This window comes from Eriocheir sinensis, chromosome 11 (assembly GCF_024679095.1).
Source record: "Eriocheir sinensis breed Jianghai 21 chromosome 11, ASM2467909v1, whole genome shotgun sequence".
Classification (NCBI taxonomy): Eukaryota; Metazoa; Arthropoda; class Malacostraca; order Decapoda; family Varunidae; genus Eriocheir; species Eriocheir sinensis.
In genome coordinates this window covers 9,441,802-9,464,241 of record NC_066519.1, presented here as the reverse complement: position 1 = coordinate 9,464,241, position 22,440 = coordinate 9,441,802, and the positions used below count along the sequence as shown (strand labels likewise).

Below are 22,440 nucleotides of genomic sequence, written 5' to 3'. Positions count from 1 at the left end.
TCGTATGTTTTTATTTTTTATGAATTATGGCATGCTTTAATAGTTTCATGCATTTTGCCCTTAACTTTTGCCTTGAACTTTCAACAATAAGAAGCCCAATGTAACACTTTCAACAATAAAAAGCCCAATGCAAAAACCTCTAAATAGCTTTAACAATGTAAATTTGGATGTGATGGGCCGAGCTGATATACAGTGGGCCGAGCTGGTAGTGGGCCGAGTTGGCAATGGACCGAGTTGGTAGTCACAATGGGCCGACTTGGCGATGGGACGACTTGGCGATGGGACGAGTTGGACTACAACCCTTCTCCCTTGGTGTTCTCCCTGCACAACACCAGGCTGAACTTGCCCGCCACAGGGAGCGGCAGATGGCCCTCGTTCAGCACCACGTCACGCTTCTGGATGACACATGTGTCCCCATTACCCACGATGAACTCCTTCTTGCTGTCAAACATGGCAAGTCGACAGCCCCGGGCCACGACGGGTTGACTTACGACATTCTTAATGCCTTACTCGTTGTGCAAGGTGACAACCCCCTGCTTGACCTGTTCAGCATGTTGTTTGCCGCAGGTTGCCTCCCCCCTCCGTGGAAAGCTGCATTGATCGTTCCCATCCCCAAGGGTTATGGCACCTTTCGCCCTATCTCCCTGACGAGCTGTGTGTGTAAAATGTTAAAGCAGGTGATCTTGAACAGACTTCTCTATAAGCTGGGGGACCGGCTCTCCCCAAACTTACATGGTTTTATGAAGGGCCGTTCCACAAGTGACTGTTTTCTTAAGTGCCTTAGTAATCCGGACGTGAATTGTCGAGCTTTTGTGGACTTAAAAGGGGCCTTTGATAGGGCCAACAAGGATGTCATAATGGAAGAACTCATTCTGAAGGGTGTCCGTGGAAGACTTAAGCTGGATCAGGGACTATTTGTATGGTAGGAGGGCGCAAGTGGTCTTCCAGGGTGCTACCTCCACGGGGGAAGTGTTTGAGCTGGGCACACCGCAAGGGGGTGTCCTCAGCCCCATGCTTTTCAACATTTTAATGGACAAAATTGCTCGGTGGCCCTTTCCGGGCAATACTCAGGTCATTATCTATGCAGATGACATCCTTGTGCAATGCAGCTGTCCTGCTCTTCTCAGTTTAGCTTTGCAGCAACTGTCAGCGCTGTGTGAACAAATGGGCATTGTCATCAATGAAACTAAGACGAAATTTCAAGCCAGTGGGAGGAGAGTTTCTCACCTGCCCAGTGTTAATGGCACTCCTTTAGCTAGAGTTCTTACATACAAGTACTTAGGCGCCCTTGTCAGCTTCCAGAAATCTCTGCAGAGCGTCGACTCATGTTCAGGACATCTGCCTTTCTAGGTTAGCTCCTCTTAAGGTTTTGGCAAACAGGGGCCTTGGAGTCGGCATCCCTGTCCTCAGGATGTTTTACCTTTCTGTCGTCAGGTCCCTCATTGATTATGCTGCCCCTGTTTTGGTACAGTTTAGTGCGGCACAACTTCACCCCTTGGAACTTATTCAAAATGAGGCCATGCGCCTCATTCTGGGGTGCCCCAGAACTGCAAAACTTGAGGTCATGAGGGCAGAACTGAATCTGCCTCGTGTTGTGGACAGAATCTGGGAAATTACTTGTCGCACCGTCAGCCGCCTGCTTCGTGCTGGTGCAGTGCCCCTTCAACAGGCACTGGTAACTCTGCACCGTGACCCCAGGGCTCCTGTTAATTCCTACCTTAGGAAAATTTATCTCTTGTTAGCAGAGACGGGTGTGTTAGAAGCGTGCTTAGGCCTAATTTACTCCCCGGCCCAACCTGCCTGGCCTCCCTATCGTGTCAGTGTAGACGCTGAACAACTACCTTTCCCTAAACGTAATTGGCTTCCCCATGTCCTCCAGGATCACTTCATGGTCAAACTGTCCAAGTACCCCCGTGTTCGGGCTGTCCATGTGTACTGTGATGGCTCCGTAGATGGCAGCAGGTCGGGCTGTGGCGTGTTTATCCGGGATTACGCTTCCACCACCCAGTACACTGACATTGAGGTTACCAGGCGGCTGCCGCGGTACCTGTCCTCGACCCGGGCTGAGCTGTATGCCATCCTTGAGGCTCTCCACACTGTAGCAGCTTTGCACGAAAATGTCTACTTGTTTGTCGATAGCCAGGCTGCATTGCATGAACTTGTGTCCTCCTCCCCTACCGACTGTGATCTTGTAACTAAGTGCCTGACTGCCGTCCATGCCCTTGAGGCCGCAGGTGCCACGGTCCACTTCACCTGGGTGCCCTCCCATGTGGGCATCCAGCTCAATGAGAAGGCAGACTGCCTTGCTCGACGTGCCCTTCAGGATGACACAGTGGACCCTGGCACCGACTATACGCTTAGCTATGTTAAGAATAGACTTAGGCATTATTCACGTGATAGCATTGCTACCCAACTCAGACACTGCTGTGACAATGGCAGCGCCAGCAGCCTCCACTATGTTAGTGTCTCCCAGCGCTGTGTTTACCCCTATGGGCGACACAGTGCCCCTCAGGATGTGGTAGCAATGCGCCTTAGGCTAGGCTATAGGTACTACTGGGAGGTTAGTAACTCCCCTGGTGTCTGCTGCACGCTCTGTGCCTGGCCGAGGGGCCACACACTGCATCACTATGTCATGGAATGCCCTCTCATTGCTAAGTGGACTGCCTTGACCTGCCCCAGACAATTTGTTGACTCCTGAACCATGATGTCCTCCTTGATATCCTCAAAGAACACCCTCAGTTTGCACCAAGGTGGTGATGCCGTGTGTGGTACAAGGCTGTGATCTCTGCAGTATTTTACTTTAAGGACTATAGTATTTACTCTATCTCTGTATTCATTCCCATCTAGTGCTTGGGCAATGTTCTCCGTCCCCACATTTTATTGTCTTATTGTCCAGGGGGAGGTACCGCCCCCTCCCTTGTGCTTTCCTTCCTACCATTGTATCTTTTTAGTTTCATGGTGCTACCTACACATGTATTAATTAATAGTTGTATAATCACACTGTACTGCCTGGGGGTTGGGATGGCATGTTCCTCCCTTCTCCCTTGTTGTTTACCTGCAACAATAAATCAATCAATCATAGGAGCGGCCGATACAAAGGCCTGGCTGGAGAGAAATCTCAAGTCATATGTGACGCCGATACGAAGGCCTGACTCTCCAACGGGTCACCTGTACAGCAAGAGCAAGAGCAAGAGAGAGAGTCAGCCTGGCAACAACCCGGTGTGTTGAGTTGTATTGCCTTGTGGGCTGAGGTTGTGGCCGTGTCGCCGTGACAGTGTGTGCCGCGCCCTGCAGCACGCCGCCGCAGCACCCTCGCCTGTGTGGGAGTGGCGTAGTGCACCCGGACATCCACCACAGTCGTCCGAGGAGGGGCAAGCAGCGCACGAGTACGGGGGTCACCATGGTCCGCGGAGGCAGGCTGCTGGCCATCTTGCCGCTGCTGACGCTGCACAGATGGTCCGCGGCACAGCTGCTGCACCAGGACCCCGGCAAGTCCGTGCCCAGGATAGGTGAGGCTGGCACACACTCACTCTTAGTCACTGCATAGTCAGACTCAATTATGAAGTCCGTTTGGGAGGGGCTCGACCCTCTCCACAGTGGTGCCACATCACCCCCAGTACATCACTCATTTATCAGCCACTTATTTGAATTTGTGTACTGATTATGGTAAAGGTTCAGTATTTAATTACGAGATTTTCTATTCCCTTTTTTCTATTATTCTCTCGGTCCCACACGTCCTCTGCATGTATCAAAACACACGAGAAATTAATCACAACAAGGAGAGGGTATTCCCCGGATGCCTGGGATTGAACCCGCGACCAGCGTGACGGGAGAGCCACTCCTTACTGAGTCGGCCAAAGAGGTACCCCACTGGCTAAGTGGATTATGGGAGGCTCGTTCATCAGGCATAGTCGCCGCACTACACGACTTTCCCCTCTATGTAGATTAATTTCTGTGTGTTGAGACCTTAGACACTGACCACTATCGGTTCACTATTCCACAATGTCCCCGTAGAGACATACCTCCAACTCTCCCATTTTCTATTATCCTTGGAGAGCATGGGCCATCCTACCTGTTACTCCTTCGGGGAAACTCAACAGAACCACAGGATAGGATGCCCACCGCTTTGCCACCAGTTTAATGACAAGATTTTCTATTCTCTTTTTTCTATTTCTCAGTCCCACATGTCCTCTGCGTGTATTGAAACGCACGAGAAATTAATCACAACAAGGAGAGGGTATTCCCCATCTGCCTGGGATTGAACCCGCGACCAGCGTGACGGGAGAGCCACTCCTTACCGAGTCGGCCAAAGAGGTACCCCACTGGCTAAGTGGGTTATGGGAGGCTCATTCATCAGGCATAGTCGCCACACTACAAGTATAACTCCGGTGCCTTAATTTTGGTCTATTTTCTTCCAAACCCTTACAAAACCATATGTATACATTTAATACATTATTAGAAAGTGGCGGACAAATAGCGCTACTTGTTTTAGGATGGTTAGCGATTGTAGTGAAAAATCCTACCTACATGTTTTGGTGGTGGCGGCAGCCATTGGGAGGTGAGCAGTGTTGTCAGTGATCCAATGCTTGGTTAGCGATTAGCCCACGCATGTGAGACCAGGTCCACCATGCATGGTTATTTTTTTTTTTTAGAACACGCACCTATACCCAAAGGGTTTTGTGAAGGTTTGGGCCTGGTATAGTATTAGGTAAAGGTGCATGTTCTAAAAAAAAAAAAAAATAACCACGCGTGGTGGACCTGGGGCGGTATTAATAAAGGGTCCTAGGAGTGAAATTCAACTTTTAAAGTGAGTTTCCTCCTAACTTTGCTGCTAGGTTCTAGAAGTCGCAACTTTCCTGCTAGTTCTCGCCGAAAATGTAAAAGTCCTCATGGAGGACTTTTAATGCCTTAAAAGCTAAATTTTCGGATGTCTCACTCAATATAATAACGATAATTGCAGCTGAGTGATGGCCCCCACGCACTAATTATCGTGTCAGACGTGCTGTGCCAATAAATTACTGACTCCGAGCTTGTAAAAATGGTTACACGAGACACTAATGCAGTGATATAAGAGAACTAAATGGTGAAGGGGCTGCGGGCATCGTTGTCGGAGAGGCAGGCCCCAAGGTGGAGGGGCCCTTGGGCCTGTCAGTGATGCTACAAACACAATTACTATGCAAAGTATAACGACAACTGGCAAGCTGAGTAACCTCCAGTGAATCAAGCCCAAGACCAAGACGAACAGCTGTTCAGGGGCCCAGGGGAGGTGCACAGCTACACAGCCCGGCTCAGACACATCAACAGGTACGTACAGTACATAATATAAATACGTGTTAGTGTAGGTTAAAAAATAGTTTAGAGGCACCTCGTCCTCAGCTCCTCCAACTTAAGTTGTCAGGGAAAAGCAAAGACTGCATTTACTGAGTGAGTAAAGCTCACCTACACCACTGACTTAATCTGACCCACCAAAGGATGGTAACCTATCATGGTTAAATTAGTAACTCCACAGCATAACTTGAATTAGGAAACTAACCTGCTGCTGCCTATTCCTTTCAGAATCCTTGAAATTCCATATATTTACTGTTGTTATCCAGAGATAAATTAAGTAGGCAGCACACTGTGCTATGAAATAAATTGAAATCAATAATCAATGACTCAGTAAATGACTGCTCAGTTTATTTAAATAATAGTATCTTAGTTGCCACTCACCCCACAAATCTTGTGGCTTGACCTAATTTTACAATTACCTGGGACCGCCTAGCTGACGTTTGTATTACATCCAGACTATAAGAAGTATATCACAAATGTTTATGAGCAATGCTGCAAAAATTGTCCACCTGTTCATTTCTTGTCACGTACTTAAACAACAGCTCTCTGTTGTCATATGTGTCTTATTAACCTTCAAGCCTCATTGAAAACCATAGAAGAGAATGTAGAAATCAAAACAAGTGTGAAAATAGCCATGTGATTGTGTGGGAACCCTCACAGCCGAGGGCAGCGAAGTAACCCATTCCGATGAAATGTGGAGACACAGGGAGGTCAAGGGGGGTGAAGCCCCTCCATGAGGAGGTTAATGTGTATTGACCTGTCTTTTAGTTACCCTAAGAAGGGTTGGGGGGAATGGAGCCCCCTATTGGATTTTAGCTTTGGTGAGCCACAGGTTTCGGCTGCCACTGGACGTTGCGATCTAGTCAGCCGCCTGCGGCTGCTTGGGTTCCTACACACATTTCATGGCTATTCTATTATTTAGAGGATAAAATAATATATAACACTAGAAACTGCTTTAGTTTAAGGTAGGTACTTGTGTGTTTTTGTTTTTATATTAGGGTATTCATTTCAATCTCTTCAATCCGAGGCCACACGCAGTTATAGCGTATGCTGCAAAATTGCTTCTGAACACTAAAAAATTAAAATGACCTTTGTTGGATTACTTTTTGTTCTTGTGCTTAAGTTGAAGCCCTTGAGAGTACTTTGTTAACATTCAACACCTCTTAAGCATCTGAGTATAACATCAATAATTAATTTTGATTAATGATTTTCCTACAGAACACATATTTATGATCAACATGATGTTGATGATGGTGGTGGTGATGATGCAGATGCGGCTTATGGAGGTGGGAGAGTCCACAGTGCTGTGCCTCCAGCATTCCCTGTCAAATACGAGGAGGTGAAGGAAAGAGAGAGACAGGAGCACGTCCTGCACAACTTCGTGAAGGAAGCTGCTAACCAATACCCACCTGGTTACCCTGCCATGGAGGAGAATGACTGCATGGATTCCTTCAACAGAGAAGAAGAGAACATCTGCTCAACGTCAAGCAGGGGAGTAAGCAGGTGCCAGGATTATTACTCAGTTACTCTAGATTGGCCAAGATAAAGTGAGCCAAACTGACAAATTTTGTGGGGCTAAAGTGACTTTGTTACTAATTTAATGGGGCTAGGCTACAAATGTATTTATAGGTTAATTAATATCATAGGTTACATTAGGTTGGTCAGTTAACCTTTAAAGCACGGGTGTCGGCAATAGTTGACAGCTGGTGCCTGGGCTCAAACCGCGGGTGTCAACAATAGTCAACAAGGCATTTTTTGACTTAGTGCGCCGTCAAATTAATTTGTTTGTGGTGAAGTAGGGTAAGCATGTTGTTTTCTTTCAAACAATACCCAACCATGTTCCCTTGACTAATTATTGGTCAGTGTATGCCTTGTGTTAGCTTTGAGAAGATGTCCACTTGACATCCCACCTATTCTCACCTTCCAGTCAATTTCATCCCAAGATGGGGGCCCTTTGACCTCAACACCCATCAAGGGCATCAGGAAGGCCCGGAAGTTAATTTTTTAGGGGTGCATTTCACATAAATTGTATATAAGTTATGCTTTTTATTACTAAATCATAGAAGGGAAGTCCACTAGGGGTGGAAAACTGTCTATAATAATGTGTTTTCAGTGATCCTACTTCAATATTCTGTACTTGCTCTAGCAATGGTTATATAGTGTTCAAGTTAGTGTCAAAGGATCGTTAAGGGTACGTACTTTACAATGATAGTACTTCATGCAGTCATTTGAGGTAAATAGAAGTTAAGGCATGAAAGGTTGAAGTGAGGTTTGTTTTTGCCAGAATATGCCCGTGTGGGAGAACAAGCACAGCAAAACAAGCCCGCACTTTAAAGGTTAATAAGTATTAATTAATAGTCACTATACCTACTCCTCTCTGGGGGAAAAAAGGGTATCAATATACTATTAAATGATTTACTGTGGTGTTTGTCATTTTTTCTGATATCTTTTGATAAGTTATTCATCAATTTGTACCATCACTGAGTAGAAATTGTTAAGCAAATATTTTAGGGTCAATAATAAAGTTCTTTGCAATTTGATTTATTATTCACCAAAATAAATAGTTGCATCCATTAAAACATCCATTTTTTTCTGATGACAATCAGCTACTTTGATCTTCCATTGTTTGTTTATTCCATTCCATTGTCTTTCATCATATTTCAATCACAGAAAACAAACAATTTTACTAATACCGGCACTACAACTTCCATCTGTCAAAAGCCAAGTAGAATAGTTAGGTAGTTTTCTTGTTTTGCCACAGGCTAATTTATACATGTAAAAAATCTGCACCTGTCAGTCAAGTATACAAACTAGTTTCATCACAGAATGGATTATATTTTTGCTCTTCTCACAAGAAAGAAGAGAAAGTCTATGTTTACTAAAGTCTATCCATCACATGCTGATGCAGCTTATGAACTGGCAGACTATAACACAACTATAATAGTTATAATACAACTTTTGCACCATCACTGTGAGGTATAAGTCTAGTTTCCACCACAGCATAAAGGTTATCCTATTAACTCATAGGTAAATAGTAGAGGAAGTCTCAGTTTGCTAACAAGTTAACACCACGGTAGGCTTTATTAATAATGTCACCCACTGGAAAAAATAATACTTCAAGCAGCTTTTCATTTCTCGTTACCACATTTCATTGCTATATTCACACTTGTTTTGCTTTCTATAATTCTTTTCCATGGGTTTCCAAAAGTCTTGAGAGTTAGTAGAAGCCACATGACAACAGAAACAGTTGGTTGAGTAGGAAACAAGGGAAGAGTGCATAAGTAAATCAACCCAGTGGCTTTCATAGTCGCAAAGGTGATGCCGGGGCTTCTGTGTTCCACCTAGGTGGCCAACACCATTGCCTTTTCATTGCAACAATGCGGCCTCCTCGTGAAGCCAGCTGGCATGGCAGGGAGACAGGGGCTGACGGGGCACAGTACGGGGCTGGGGACACTGCGTGCTGCGAAGCTGGGCTTATTGATGTCAGTAACTTGTCGACAAGCAAGGATAATACGTATCATCCTAAACAGTCACGCTAATATGCTTGTAAATAAGTTTATTAATGCCATAAAACCTTAAATCTTTGTCGTATAGGTTTTGTCAAGAGGCTGTAACCATATACAACCAAGCTTTTAGATTTTCAGGGTGTTGGCCCTGAAGGAGTAAGCCGTTACAAAGGCTGTAGGTGGCACCGAACCAGGACCAAGACCAAGACCGACAAGACGTGGCGAAAGAAATAATAGTAATGCCACTCGTCCTTTTACATTAAAGGAGAAACCAGCTCCTAGCAGTAAAGTTAAAACCTAATGCTAGAAGGAAAACAGCTTCTAGCATCCATTCTAAAAGGACTCCTTGGACCCTTTATTAATACTGCCCCTGGTCTCATATGCGTGGGCTAATCGCTAACTAAGCGTACCATCGCTAACCAGATCGTTGGCAACACTGCTCACATCCCAATGTCCGCATCACCACCAAAACAAATTTATGTATATACCTTTTCACTACCTACCGCCATCGCTAACCACCCTAAAACAGGTGGCGGTATTTGTCCACCACTTTTTACTAATGTATTAGATGTATGCAAAGGGTTTTGTGAAAGTTTGAAAGAAAATAGACCAATATTAAGGTGCCGGAGTTATACAGAACCTTTACCTTGATTATTTTGTATGTATTTAACAAGGCTATTTAGTGCTATTGTCATGCCCCAAAATTTGATTTCCTCTTTTCTACTATTCTCTTAGCCCCACACGTCCTCTGCGTGTATCGAAACACACGAGAAATTAATCAGGACAAGGAGAGGGTATTCGCCGGCTGCCTGGGATTGAACCCGTGACCAGCGTGACGGGAGAGCCACTCCTTACCGAGTCAGTCAAAGAGGTACCCCACTCGCCAAGTGGGTTATGGGAGGCTCCCTTATCAGGCCTAGTCGCCGCTCTACACAGCTTTCCCCCCTATGTAGATTAATTTCTATGTGTTGACAATGTCCCTTTGAGACATAACTCCACAATGTCCCTTTGAGACATACCTCCAATATTCCCATTTTCTATCTACCTCGGAGAGCATGGGCCATCCTACCTGTTACCCTTTCGGGGAAACTCAACAGAATTACAGGAGAGGATGCCCACCGCTATGCCGCCACTGTCATGCCCTGAAATTGGATTTCCTCTTTTCTACTACAGGAAATCCCCTCTTAGGTTAGGGAGGTTAAAAAAAAAAAAAATTTTTATTTTTCGATTTTCATCGATATCCCCCCATTTCCCATGTAAAAAAAAAAAAAAAAAAAAAAAAACTATAATAAAAAATGCTAAAAAGCACAATACACTAAAAATACAATAAAACGCAATAAAAAAAAATAATTAAAATTTCCTTTACTGTTTGTTTAAATGTACTACATATAATATTATACACATATGTAACTACATCCCTACAACTCATCATGCCAATGTTTACTTTTACTTCCCAAGCTGTATTCCCAAACTGTTGCAGGCCGTCGAAACACGTGTGCCCACTTCACCACACAACCACACCACCCCCCCCTAACCCCTCCCTCACCCCTGCCCCTCCCTCACTCCCTGGCTGGTGTTTATTCTCTTAGCCCCACACATCGTCTACGTGTATCGAAACAAACTAAAAATTAATCAGGACAAGGAGAGGGTATTCGCCGGCTTCCTGAGATTGAACCTGCGACCAGCGTGACGGGAGAGCCACTCCTTACCGAGTCGGCCAAAGAGGTACCCCCCCCCCCTCACCAAGTGGGCTATGGGAGGCTCCCTTATCAGGCCTAGTCGCCGCACTACACTATGAATGCCACTTTTTAGATTAATAGCAATGTCACCCTCTGCCAAAGGAAAGAATGAGAAAATTCAAATTCTGGTGGTATTATGCTTCAAAACGTTTAGTGGCAAACAGGCCAGTGGAGTACATTCATCCTTACTGGGTGTCACTACTAACTACATCTTTGGGCCCACAAAGCTTGAACTATATGCTTCCAATTATAGTAAACTACCTGTGTTTCTCTGGGAATTGTAACAGTTACACTTCTCTACAATAAGTGAGACTATTGTAAATAAAAATGTAGTTGATCATTCTCGTTGTTGTATTTATTGGTAAACGAGAGATAATAAATGATCGATGCAAAGTTCTCTCATTAAAAATCTTTCTTGCATGAAAGCCCTGCAAAATATAGCAGAATTGGACTTTTTTAAAATTCTACTTATATTACAATATTTGCTGAGTACCTGCTCTGGGTGTATCAGTCTCACCTTCGATGAAATTTTAAAAAACATTAGGGCGTTAAGCATTTCGACAGTAAATGTAGCATCCATTGTTTGATCTCCATAGGAGGCTTCCACTTTCAGTGTTACACTCCGCCCTCACCTTTTGGCCTTAAACCTTAGACCTGCTCACCCTCCTGGTAGCAGCAGGTGCCCACCCAAGGTCTTGGTTCACCCCATACAATAATCAGCAGTCAGTTGTGGGTGGAGTGTAACATTCTGGAAGCAGGAGTCAGGGGCCTCATGGAGACACAATCAGCTGGCAGTCCTAGAGTTTTTTTTGGGAGGGGGATGTCGAGTTGCTTGATGCTCTAAATGTTTTTTGATAAATTTCTTTGAAGGTGAGACTGATACACCCAGAGCTGGTACTCGGCAAATATTGTAATATAATTTTTTTTTTTTTCAAAAGTCCAATTCTGCTTGATTTGCAGGGCTTTCATGCAAGAAAGATTTTTAATGAGGAGAGCCTTGCATCTGTCATTTATTTACTCTTGTCTACCAATAAATAAAACATCGAAAATGATCAACTACATTTTTACCAACAATAGTCTCAGTTATTGTATTGAAGTGTAATTGTGACAAGCAGGGGTGTGGAGTCGGGAGTTGAAATTTTCTGACTCTGCCTCCGACTCCGGGAAATTTCAAAGTTGCTACTCCGACTCCGATTCCGGTTCCCCTACCCCTGCCCCTCTACTGCATTTTTTATTTATTTTTATTTTTTAGGTGCTGCCTGTAGTGCTGGTGGACTCTCTTGAGGTCCTCTTGGACGGACCCAGCCAGAGAATAGTTTTTGAACCGACCGCACCCGGTAACTGCACTAACTAGCCATCTCGCCCTCCTAACTTTATCATTCTGATCTCCCATCCCTCAGTTACATTATTTAAAACCATGGTTGCCAATTTTATTAAGTCTGTACTTTCTGTCACAACTACAATTTGTATATCGTTTTCAGACAACCTGTTGAAATATTTTCCTTCATGTGGTTCCCCTTCAAATGAAGGATGTATTTACACCAAAAGAAAGTCTTATCATTCATTCCAGAACCTAAGTGTAATGGAAAATAGCAAAGTGTTTGTGAGTGTCAGTAGAGTGTTTACAATAACCCATTACGAAATTTATGAAACTTGGGGCGGCCACTCTCACACCAGTACACTAAGTTTCAAAATGGTGCCTCTTACACACACACACACACACACACAGAATCGATGAACCTAAAGACGGCGGAGTTACTAAACAAAAAGTTCCAGCATGTTTTTACTAATGAATCAATATTTAATGAGCCACAAGAAAACAAGATAAATGTTCATATGGAAGAAGTTACAGTAAATAAAGAGGAGATATATGAGTTGTTGGGGGAGCTGAAAGAGAGGAAAGCTGTAGGACCGGATGGAGTCTCAGGGTATATATTGAAAGAATGCAGAAATGAGCTGGTTAGACCGATATATGACATCATTAAATGCTCAATAACAACTGGTACAGTGCCTAAGGAGTGGTGGAGGGCCAAAGTGGTCCCCTTATACAAAAATGGAAGGAAGGAAGAGCCCCTGAACTACAGACCCGTATCATTGACCAGTGTAGTATGTAAAATGTGTGAGAAAGTGATAAAGAAACAATGAATGCAATTTCTAGAGGAGCAAAATTTAATCACTAGTAAACAGTATGGATTTAGAAAAGGGTGCTCATGTGTGACAAACTTACTGAGCTTTTACTCAAAAGTGACATAAAATACAGGAAAGGGACGGATGGGTTGATTGCGTCTACCTAGACCTGAAGAAGGCGTTTAACAAAGTTCCACATACAAGACTGCTATGGAAACTAGAAAATAAAGGAGGATTGAAAGGGAAAATGAAGAACTGAATGGAAAGCTATCTAAGGGGAAGAGAGATGAGAACAGTGGTTAAGGACATAAAATCGGAATGGAGAACTGTAGAGAGTGGAGTGCCTCAGGGATCGGTATTGGCACCAATACTTTTCCTAGTATTTATTAATGACATGCCAGAGGGAGTAAATAGTCATTTACTTAAGTCTTGAGTTGTTGATGTTGAATTTCTGGAGTGAAAGTTAAAGGTGTGTTGATTTATGGAGTTATAGAGTTGGAAGATGGCCTCTCTGATCCCCCAACTCTAGTCTCTTTCATGCCATCCTGCCTCCTAACACAATGCCTCTTGCAGCTGTTGTCGGGGGTGGCATTGGAGGCACTGCCACTGCCTACTTCCTCCATGACCTCTTCGGGGATGACGTGCTGATTGACCTCTATGAGTCAGGGCATGTTGGGGGACGGCTGGCCACTCTCCCCATAGCAGGCTTTCAGTATGAGGTCGGTGGCTCCGTCATTCACCCAAGCAACCACTACGTGAGCAACTTTGTGTCTCAGTTTGGTAAGTCTTTGTCAGCAGGAGTAGAGGTGGTGCTTTAGTCATCTACAGTATTTATAAAACATTCACTAATACAGGTAACTCTCGATTTACGCGAGTAATGTATCCTTGAAGAGGTTGCGTAAAACAAAAACAATGTAAATCAAACAAGAGGTAGGTTTCTATCGAAAAATAGATATTCACTTCATTCAGTGGAGAGAGAGAGAGAGAGAGAGAGAGAGAGAGAGAGAGAGAGAGAGAGAGAGAGAATATCCATATCACCAAGATATCCACTCAGGCACTCAGCCTCACTCGGGTGAGGAAGAAATGAGGGACACCATGAGCGACTGGCTGGTATTGGTAACGGTACCAAGCCGTCTGGTACTGGTACCGAGCAGTCTGGTACTGGTAATGTACCATATAGCTGGTACCGGTACCTGCCCACCCCTATTGTTGAGTAGCGTGGCAGCGTGGGTACTGTATTGTTGTTCAAGTGGCGCACGGAAAGAACTGAGCTCAGCTGTGTGGCCGCGGCACCGTGTGAGTCCAGTTGCGTGAGACATCTGGTGGCCACTCCTTAAAATATCGCGTTAAGTGAAAAAACGTGTAAATTAAACATTTATTGGATTTCGGACCCCGCGTTATTTCAAAAACTTGTAAACCAAACTCGCGTAAATTGAGAGTTACCTGTACTTGTTTTTTTTATTGTAGTTATTGTGATTTTTTCACTTCTGAAGGTACACACACACACACACACACACACACACACACACACACAGGATGGGGGAAGAAAACTTAAAGGTGGTACATGAAGAAAAGATTTGGGAGTAACGATGCAAGACACACTATCCCCAGAAAAACATATAAACAAGTTATTTGGAGAAACCTACAGGATGATGCTTAATATAAGGGTAGCATTCCATTATATAGACAAGGAAATGATGATGAAAATAATAACAACACTGATAAGACCAAAACTTGAATATGCTGCAGTTGTGTGGTCGCCTCACAAAAAGAAGGATATCAGAAAGTTGGAAAGGATACAGAGAATTGCAGCTAAAATGATCCCAGAACTCTCAAATATGACGTATGAAGACAGATTGAAGGAGATGGACTTGACAACACTGGAACAAAGAAGGGAGAGAGGAGATCTGATCACACTTTATAAGTTGGTAAATAAGTTTGATGAGGTGGATAGAGATGATCTCTGCTCTACTGTAAGAATGCAGGGGCTGAGAGGACATGGAAAGAAACTAAATAAAGTAACCTGTTTGAGTGACTTGAAGAAGTATAGTTTTCCACATAGAAGTATTAACACCTGGAACAACTTGCAGGAAGAGGTGGTGGAGGCGAACAGTGTCCATCAAATGAAGGAAAGGCTGGATGAATGTAGATATGGAGACGGGACTATTGGAGCTTAGCTCGGGCCCTGTAGACTACAAATAGGTAAATACACACACACACACACACAGCAGACGCGGAGCAGAACGGACGTGTGACGAGACCAGTCCTCAGCGCACTCCCTGTGCAGGGATCGGCTGTTCGTTGATACCTGGGTTGTAGTATTTACAAAGGCCTGGGCGATGATTATTGTGTGGATTTGTCTCCTATTTTGATCTGTTTGTAAGATGAGTGGGAGGGAGGATGATTTGGGGTGGAATACACCGAAAAGAAGAGAATTTGTAGCACGAAGAAAGGAACGATGGACAGATATAGGGAGCAGTGGAGATGCAAGGTATGGTTGTAGTTTTCTGGATTTGCAAGTTAAGAATCAGCTATATACAAAAGAATTTTGCTTATGGAAAGGAAATTAGACAAATGGATCAGAATAGTCAAGAGCAGAGATGAGGATGACTTACAGAACAGGGAACTAGTTACAAAGGGATCTCTGATCACGAGTGCGTAATATAGAAGAAAGGGAAAAAATACGGATTCTAGAAAATGAGCTGAAAGAGAAGTTGGCAAAATATGAAAAAAATGATGAAGGAAGGCCTAGGAGTGGTAGGAAAGGAAGATTAAAATCTGAAGGAGATGGTGTGCAAAGAGGAACAGAGGATCAGAGAGGAAGTGTTGGGTGAAGTGAAGACCTGGAAAGTAGAGCATGAAAAAGCCGGAAATAATTGAAAAGCAACTAAAAGTGGAGAAGGAAAATGTAGAAAAAGAGATGGTTAAGGTCATAAAAAAGAATGAAGATTTAGTGAGAGATAAGAAAATGAGTGTTATAATATTCGGAATGAAAAAAAAAAAAAAAAAACATAAACCAAAAAGACATACTGAAAAACTTAAATGACGAAGAAATACAAAACCTTGAGGGGGAGGTGGAAGAGATTGTTAGGATGGGCCCTTACATACAAGTTAATGTGGCCAGTTAAATTAAGATTAAAATCACAAAAGGTAACAGAAAATATTATACAGAACAACTAAACTAAGGGAAGTAGACAAATGTAAGGAAATATTTATAAAGAAAAATAGAAAAGAAGAAAGGAAGAAATGGAATGATTTGCAAGCAGAGGCAAAAGAGAGAAATAATGCAAGATCAGAAGAGGAAAATGAGATTTTTTGGAGAATTATGGGAGACAGAATAAAGAAATGGTATTTAAGGGAAAAGCCGAAAGAAAACAGAAGCTGGATACGATTGAAACAAAATGGGACCAAGTGTGATGTATACAAATGTAGACGGGATAATATCTAGAAAACTGGAACTACAAGACTACTTAAAGGAAAAAGACCCCAAGATTGTATGCTTAACGGAAATAAAGCTGAATGAGGTCATTCAAATAGTGTTTGATAATAATTACAATGTATGGAGGAAGGATAGAAAGGGTAAAGGTGGTGGAGGAGTGATGATAATGATGAGGAAGGAGGTATTAGTGAAATCAGCAGTATATGGTAAAGGAAAGGCAGAAATAGTGAGTGTTAATCTGGAGGACAAAAACAGAGAAATAATGACGATAAAAGCAACGTATGTACCGCCAAGTACAAACTCATAGACTGCTGAGACATATAAGAAACAATAAAGACTTTGAAATTCTGCAAGAGGATCTGAATAAGATTTGGGACTGGAGTATGAAATGGGAGATGGAGCTCAATGTGAAGAAATGTCCTGTAATGGAAATGGGAAAGAGTGAAGGGAGACCAGAATGGACATATAGAATGGGAGATGGAGAAATATTAAAAAAAGTTCAAGAAGAGAGAGATCTGGGAGGGACAATACAGGATAATCATCAGCCTGAGAGTCATGTTAATAGGATATTTGGGGATACGTATAGAATGGTAAGAAATTTAGGATTAGCTGTTGTGATACAGTGAATTTACCGTACCCAACGGTTGTGTTTCTCGCAAGACACTAGAACCACACCAGGACAACTCCACAAAAAGAGACACAAACCACTTACCACAAATACAGCAGGGGTGCCGGGCTTTCCCCTAAAACCACCTCCCAGCGTTACAACGATAATCCTAACAGGCCTGATAGTAATACCTAGTTGTAATCACTGTAGGAGGCACTCATTTTTCGAAGGGTTTCAAAAGAAGTGGTCTCTTGAATTAAGTTCTGGAGGAGTCCTGTTGTCCTCGAGACTAAATTTAAGTCAGCACTGCCGCGAGTTAATGTGGGGCGAAAGCGAGCGCTGAGGTGTTGTTAGCTTGAGAGCAGGTGATGTTGTGGGCTGAAAGCCAACCACGTGGGTCTGAAGGGGTATTTTGAATTTCCCTCGCCAGATGGTGTGGCTTTCGATCGGTTAAATTATCCTTGCTCCTTTAATTATAATTCTGCAAGGGCAATTATTTGTTATTTCATGAAAGGAAACACTGAACTATTGTTATTCCTTTCATGGTAAATGTGTTTAGTCTTCAGGCAGTGAATATGGTGATACTGTCTCGGTCTGGGAACCGATGAGCGAAGTATGTAAGTACCATCCAAGGCTTATTTGAGCTCAGACGATACTCTTAGTTGACTTGAACTCTTGGCCCGAGACTAGTTCCATAAGGGAAATAGTTAATTTGTCTAATCCCCTGGTTAACTGACCTAATTCCTGACATAGCATTCCACTACATGGATAAGGATATGATGAAAAATATAATAACCACTATGATCAGACCAAAATTGAAATATGTGGAAACGGTGTGGTCTCACCATTAGAAGAAACACATAAAAAAAAACTAGAAAGAATACAAAGGATGGCAACAAAAATGGTTCCAGAATTGGAGGGATTGTCATAGGAAGAAAGGTTAAAGGAAATGGACCCACTAACACTGTCACAACGAAGAGAAAGGGGAGACCTAATACAAATTTATAAACTATTGATTAAAATGGAGGAAGTAGACAATGAGGAGTTACTGCTAAGAGAAGGAAGAAACGTCAGCAACACACGAGGGCCCGGTAAAAAGTTGAGGAAAGGAAGATGCTTAAGAGACATAAAGAAATATAGCTTCCTGCAAAGAAACAGAGGTGTGGAACACACAAAGTGAGGATGTAGTATGGGCGAAGAGTGTGCACAACTTTAAGGAAAAGCTGGACAAATACAGATATGGAGATGGGACCACACAAGCATAAGCCCAGGCCCTGTAAAACTACAACTAGGTAAATACACACACACACACACACACACGGAGACGGGACCACATGAGCATAAGCCCAGGCCCTGTAAAATTACAACTAGGTAAATACACAGTCGATTAGGGCCCGAGCAACAGCTAAGTAGATTAGTCCCGTCTCCAATGAGTCTAGAAATTGTGAGAAAAAAGACAAGGAAAAAACGAGCTTTAGGGAAATTCTAAAACAACAGCAACAGGAAAAGAGGCAAGACATAGAAAAAGAAGTTGTGAATGTACTAAAAAATAGAGAAGCAATGGTGAGAGACACGGCAGAAAAGAAAATTGTGTCATAGTGTTTGGTGTTAAGGAAGAAAAAAAAACTGAATGCTCAGAGAAAGAGTTATGAGAGGAGTAAGGTAAAAAATGTATTGAGAAATATGAATACTGAAGAGGAGGAAAAGATAGAGGAAGAAGTAGATGAAATATCTAGATTGGGAAGATGTGAGAAAGGAAAAAACAGACCACTAAAGATAAAGCTAAGGTCCCAAATGGCAACAGAAACCATTCTAAATAGATCATGGAAAAAAAACAACTCTGAAGAATATAAGCAAATATATGAGAGGAGAAATATGTCAAAGGATGAAAGAATGAAATCTAAGGAAATGATAAATGAAGCGAAAAAGAGAAATGATGACAGATCAGAAGAAGAAAAGAAGAAATTTTTTTGGAGAATGATAAACGAAAAATGGTGGATAGGAGGTGAAAAGAGGGAGTAAAGGTGTTGATGGAAAGAGGGGAAAAAAAGGGAGAAGGGAAGAAAGGTTTAAAGATTGCGTACACAAACATAGATGGTTTTGTTTCAAAGAAAATTGAACTATGATTATTTAAGGGAGAGTGATCCAGATATTATATGTATAGTTGAAACAAAACTTGTAAAAGAACTGGAACTTGTACTGGAGGGAAAGAGCAAGTACAACATTTGGAGAAAAGATAGGAAAGAAGGAAAGGGAGGAGTGATGATAATGACAAAACAAAACTTGAGTGACTGAAGTGAGATGGAAATGACAGTGCGGAGGTGATGGCTGTGCAGGTACTGGTAAAAGGTGGAGAGAAGAATAACATAATAACAGCCTATGTCCCCCTAAAACCAAAAGCTGGACTGAAGTAAGATATAACACTATGCTGGAAAATTCAGTGCGGGAACTGACATGAAATAAAAATAATGAAAAGGTAATATTAACAGGAGACTTCAATTGAAAAAAAGTGAAATGTGAAGATTTTGTAACAGAGGATGGTGAAAATACTTGGGGAAATAAACTATTGAAGCTGGTAACAGATAACCTGATGACACAGTGGGTGCAAAGAGAAACAAGGTTAAGAGGAGATGACGAACCATCAAGACTTGACTTAATTTTCATAAAAAATACGTGGAGTTGGATGAAGGAGTCAGTCATGAGTGCCCCTTAGGAAAGAGCGACCATGAACTATTGGAGATGAAAACTTTGGAAGGATGTGAATATCAAGAAGAGGCTAATAAGGAAAAAAGGAAAAACTACACTAAGGCAGAGTACGTTGGACTCAAGACTTTCTTCGGTGGGGTAGACTGGACTGATATGAAGAGGAGTAATAATATTCAAGAGAAATATGACACTTTTATGAATATTTACAACAGAGGAATAGGGATATATGTTCAGTTCTACACAGTAAAAAAAAAATAAAGGAGAGAAAACATGGTTTGGATGGAGGTGTGAGACGGCAAGAAGAATTAGAAATAAGGCATGGAGGAATTTAAAGAAACGATCAAATAAGAACAATAGGGACAAATATAAAAAAGCAAGAAATGATTATGTGAAAATAGGGAGAGAGGAGGAAGCTGAATTTGAAAGAAGAATAGTTTTTAAATGTAAAGAAGAACCAAAAATGTTTTATAAATTCGTAAACATGAAGTTAAAAAGAAATGAAGGAGTGGAAAGGCTAAAGGCAAAAAAATGTAATCTACGAAAAGGACAAAGAAATTGCAGAAATATTAAATAAAAATTTTCATAGAGTGTTTATGGAAGAAACCGACTTTGACTGGGGTCTCGAAAATTGGAATGAAAGGAAACTGAATCATGTAAAAGTTGATAAAGGAAAACTGATACAGTTGATGAAAACTTTAGATGGAAGGAAAGCTATGAGATTGGATGGAATCTCGGGACAAGTGCTAAAAGAGTGTAGAAATTAATTATTGGAGCCACTTTATGACATAATAACATGCTCTGTAAATACAGGAAAGGTGCCCTTAGAATGGAAAAGAGTGAACATTGTACCAATTTATAAAAGTGAAAATAAAACTTAACCACTAAATCATAGGCCAGTCTCTTTGACAAGTGTAATGTGCAAGATTTGTTAAAGTATAATAAAAAACAATGGGTCAAACATTTAGAAAAGGAAAACATGATAAATGAAGGACAGTTTGGATTTAGAAAAGAGAAATCGTGTGTCACTAACTTACTCTGTTTCTACTCAAGAGCAATAGACGTGGTGCAAGAGAGAGAAGGATGGGCTGATTGCGTATATATCGATTTGAAAAAAGCTTTTGACAAGGTTCCGCACAAAAGATTAATCTGGAAACTACAGCAGTGGGGTGGAATGGGCGGAAAGGTTATCGAGTGGATGAAGGATTACTTAACGTGAAGAGAAATGAGGACAGTGATTAGAGAGGAGAAGTCAAATTGGAGGAGAGTAGAGAGTGGAGTTCCCCAAGGCTCAGTTCTGGTACCAATAATGTTCTTAATATATATAAACGATATGCCAAAGGGTATATAAAGCTATATGAGCCTTTTTGCAGATGATGCAAAGTTAATAAGAAAAGTGAGGACAGAGAAAGATTGTGAGGAGCTGCAAAAAGACCTGGACAGAGTGTATAAATGGAGCCAGTTATGGGAGATGGAATTTAATGCAAACAAATGCCATGTTATGGAAATGGGGAAAAGTAAAAAAGACCAAGGAAAACATACAGGATGGGAGAAGAAAACTTTAAGGTGGTACACGAAGAAAAAGATTTGGGAGAAACGATGCAAGACACACTGTCCCCAGAAAAGCACATAAACAAGCTGTTTGGAGAAACCTACCGGATGATACAAAATATAAGGGTATCATTCCATTTTATGGACAAAGAAATGATGTAGAAAATAAAAACAACAATGATAAGACCAAAGCTTGATTATGCTGCAGTTGTTTGGTTGCCTCACAAAAAGAAGGATATCAGAAAGCTGGAAAGGATACAGAGAATTGCAACTAAAATGGTCCCAGAACTCTCGAATATGACGTATGAAGACAGATTGAAGGAGATGGACTTGATGACACTGGAACAAAGAAGTGAGAGAGGAGATCTGATCACGCTTTATAAGTTGGTAAATAAGTTTGATGAGGTGGATAGAGATGATCTCTTCTTAACTGCGAGACTGCAGGGGCTGAGGGGACATAGGAAGAAACTTAATAAAGGAACCTGTTTGAGCGACTTAAAAAGGTATAGTTTTCCACATAGAAGTGTTAACACATGGAACAGCTTGCGGGAAGAGGTGGTGCAGGCGAGCAGTGTCCAACAAATGAAGGAAATGCTGGATAAATGTAAATATGGAGATGGGACTATCAGAGCTTAGCATGGGCCCAGTAGACTACAAATAGGTAAACACACACACACACACACAGCTGCAGATACCTGTGTCGACAAGACATGCTACCCCGCGCTCTGACTGCCCAGTGCCCAGACCAGGACCAATGATTGTTGACCTATTTTGGTAGGATTAACAATGGCCTAAGCCATAGTGATGGTGTCCTATCCCCAATGAGGGGTAAATTGATAATAGAGACATGAGTGGGAGACTGGGAAGAGTAATCGGCGATGTTGGACAGTAGAAAAAGTAAGCACAAGGTACTTAGCAATTTTACTGGCACAGCACATGGTGGGAGAAATGCGCCAGCTGAATTCAGTGAAGACGAGGAGTACAAAAGTTTGGGTTTGGGGAACATTTATGAAACTGAGGAGGCTGGAGGAGGAGGCAGAACGATCCGGGCGTGAGAAGCAGTAATCATTTCACGAGAAATCAGAAAAGTACATCCTCAGCAGATCATCCCACCGAGCTGAACCAAAATGCCAGAAGCATTTCCTCTTCGGTGGGTCCAGAGGCTGTACAGGAGCGATAGGACAGAATACATAAATAAGGTTGTGATCGAAGGAGCGCAACAGAGAGAATAGTTTGACAGAGTAAGCTGAAGGATTAGTCGTTAGGAAAAGGTCTAGAATGTTAGGTGTGTCTCCAAGGCCGTCAGGAATACGAGGTGTAGGGTGCCGAACCAACTGCTCTAGATCACTGAAGAGGTTAATACAGTCCATACTCTTGCCAGTCTAGCCCACTGCAGTCTGCTGAGTGGGATATTACATCAAAGACCTCTATGAGTGCTGG

General features: G+C 42.4%; 1 protein-coding gene across 1 annotated transcript in view; it reads left to right on the top strand.

Moving 5' to 3' along the window:
- The first annotated feature begins 3,212 nt into the window (after positions 1-3,212).
- The window catches only part of LOC126996813 (prenylcysteine oxidase 1-like), a 36,062-nt gene continuing 16,834 nt past the window's right edge, over positions 3,213-22,440 (top strand). The window contains exons 1-2 of the mRNA XM_050857675.1: positions 3,213-3,509; positions 13,274-13,480. Of these exons, the coding sequence (XP_050713632.1) occupies positions 3,401-3,509; positions 13,274-13,480 (316 nt within the window). The 5' untranslated portion in view covers positions 3,213-3,400. The remainder of the gene's footprint in view (positions 3,510-13,273; positions 13,481-22,440) is intronic.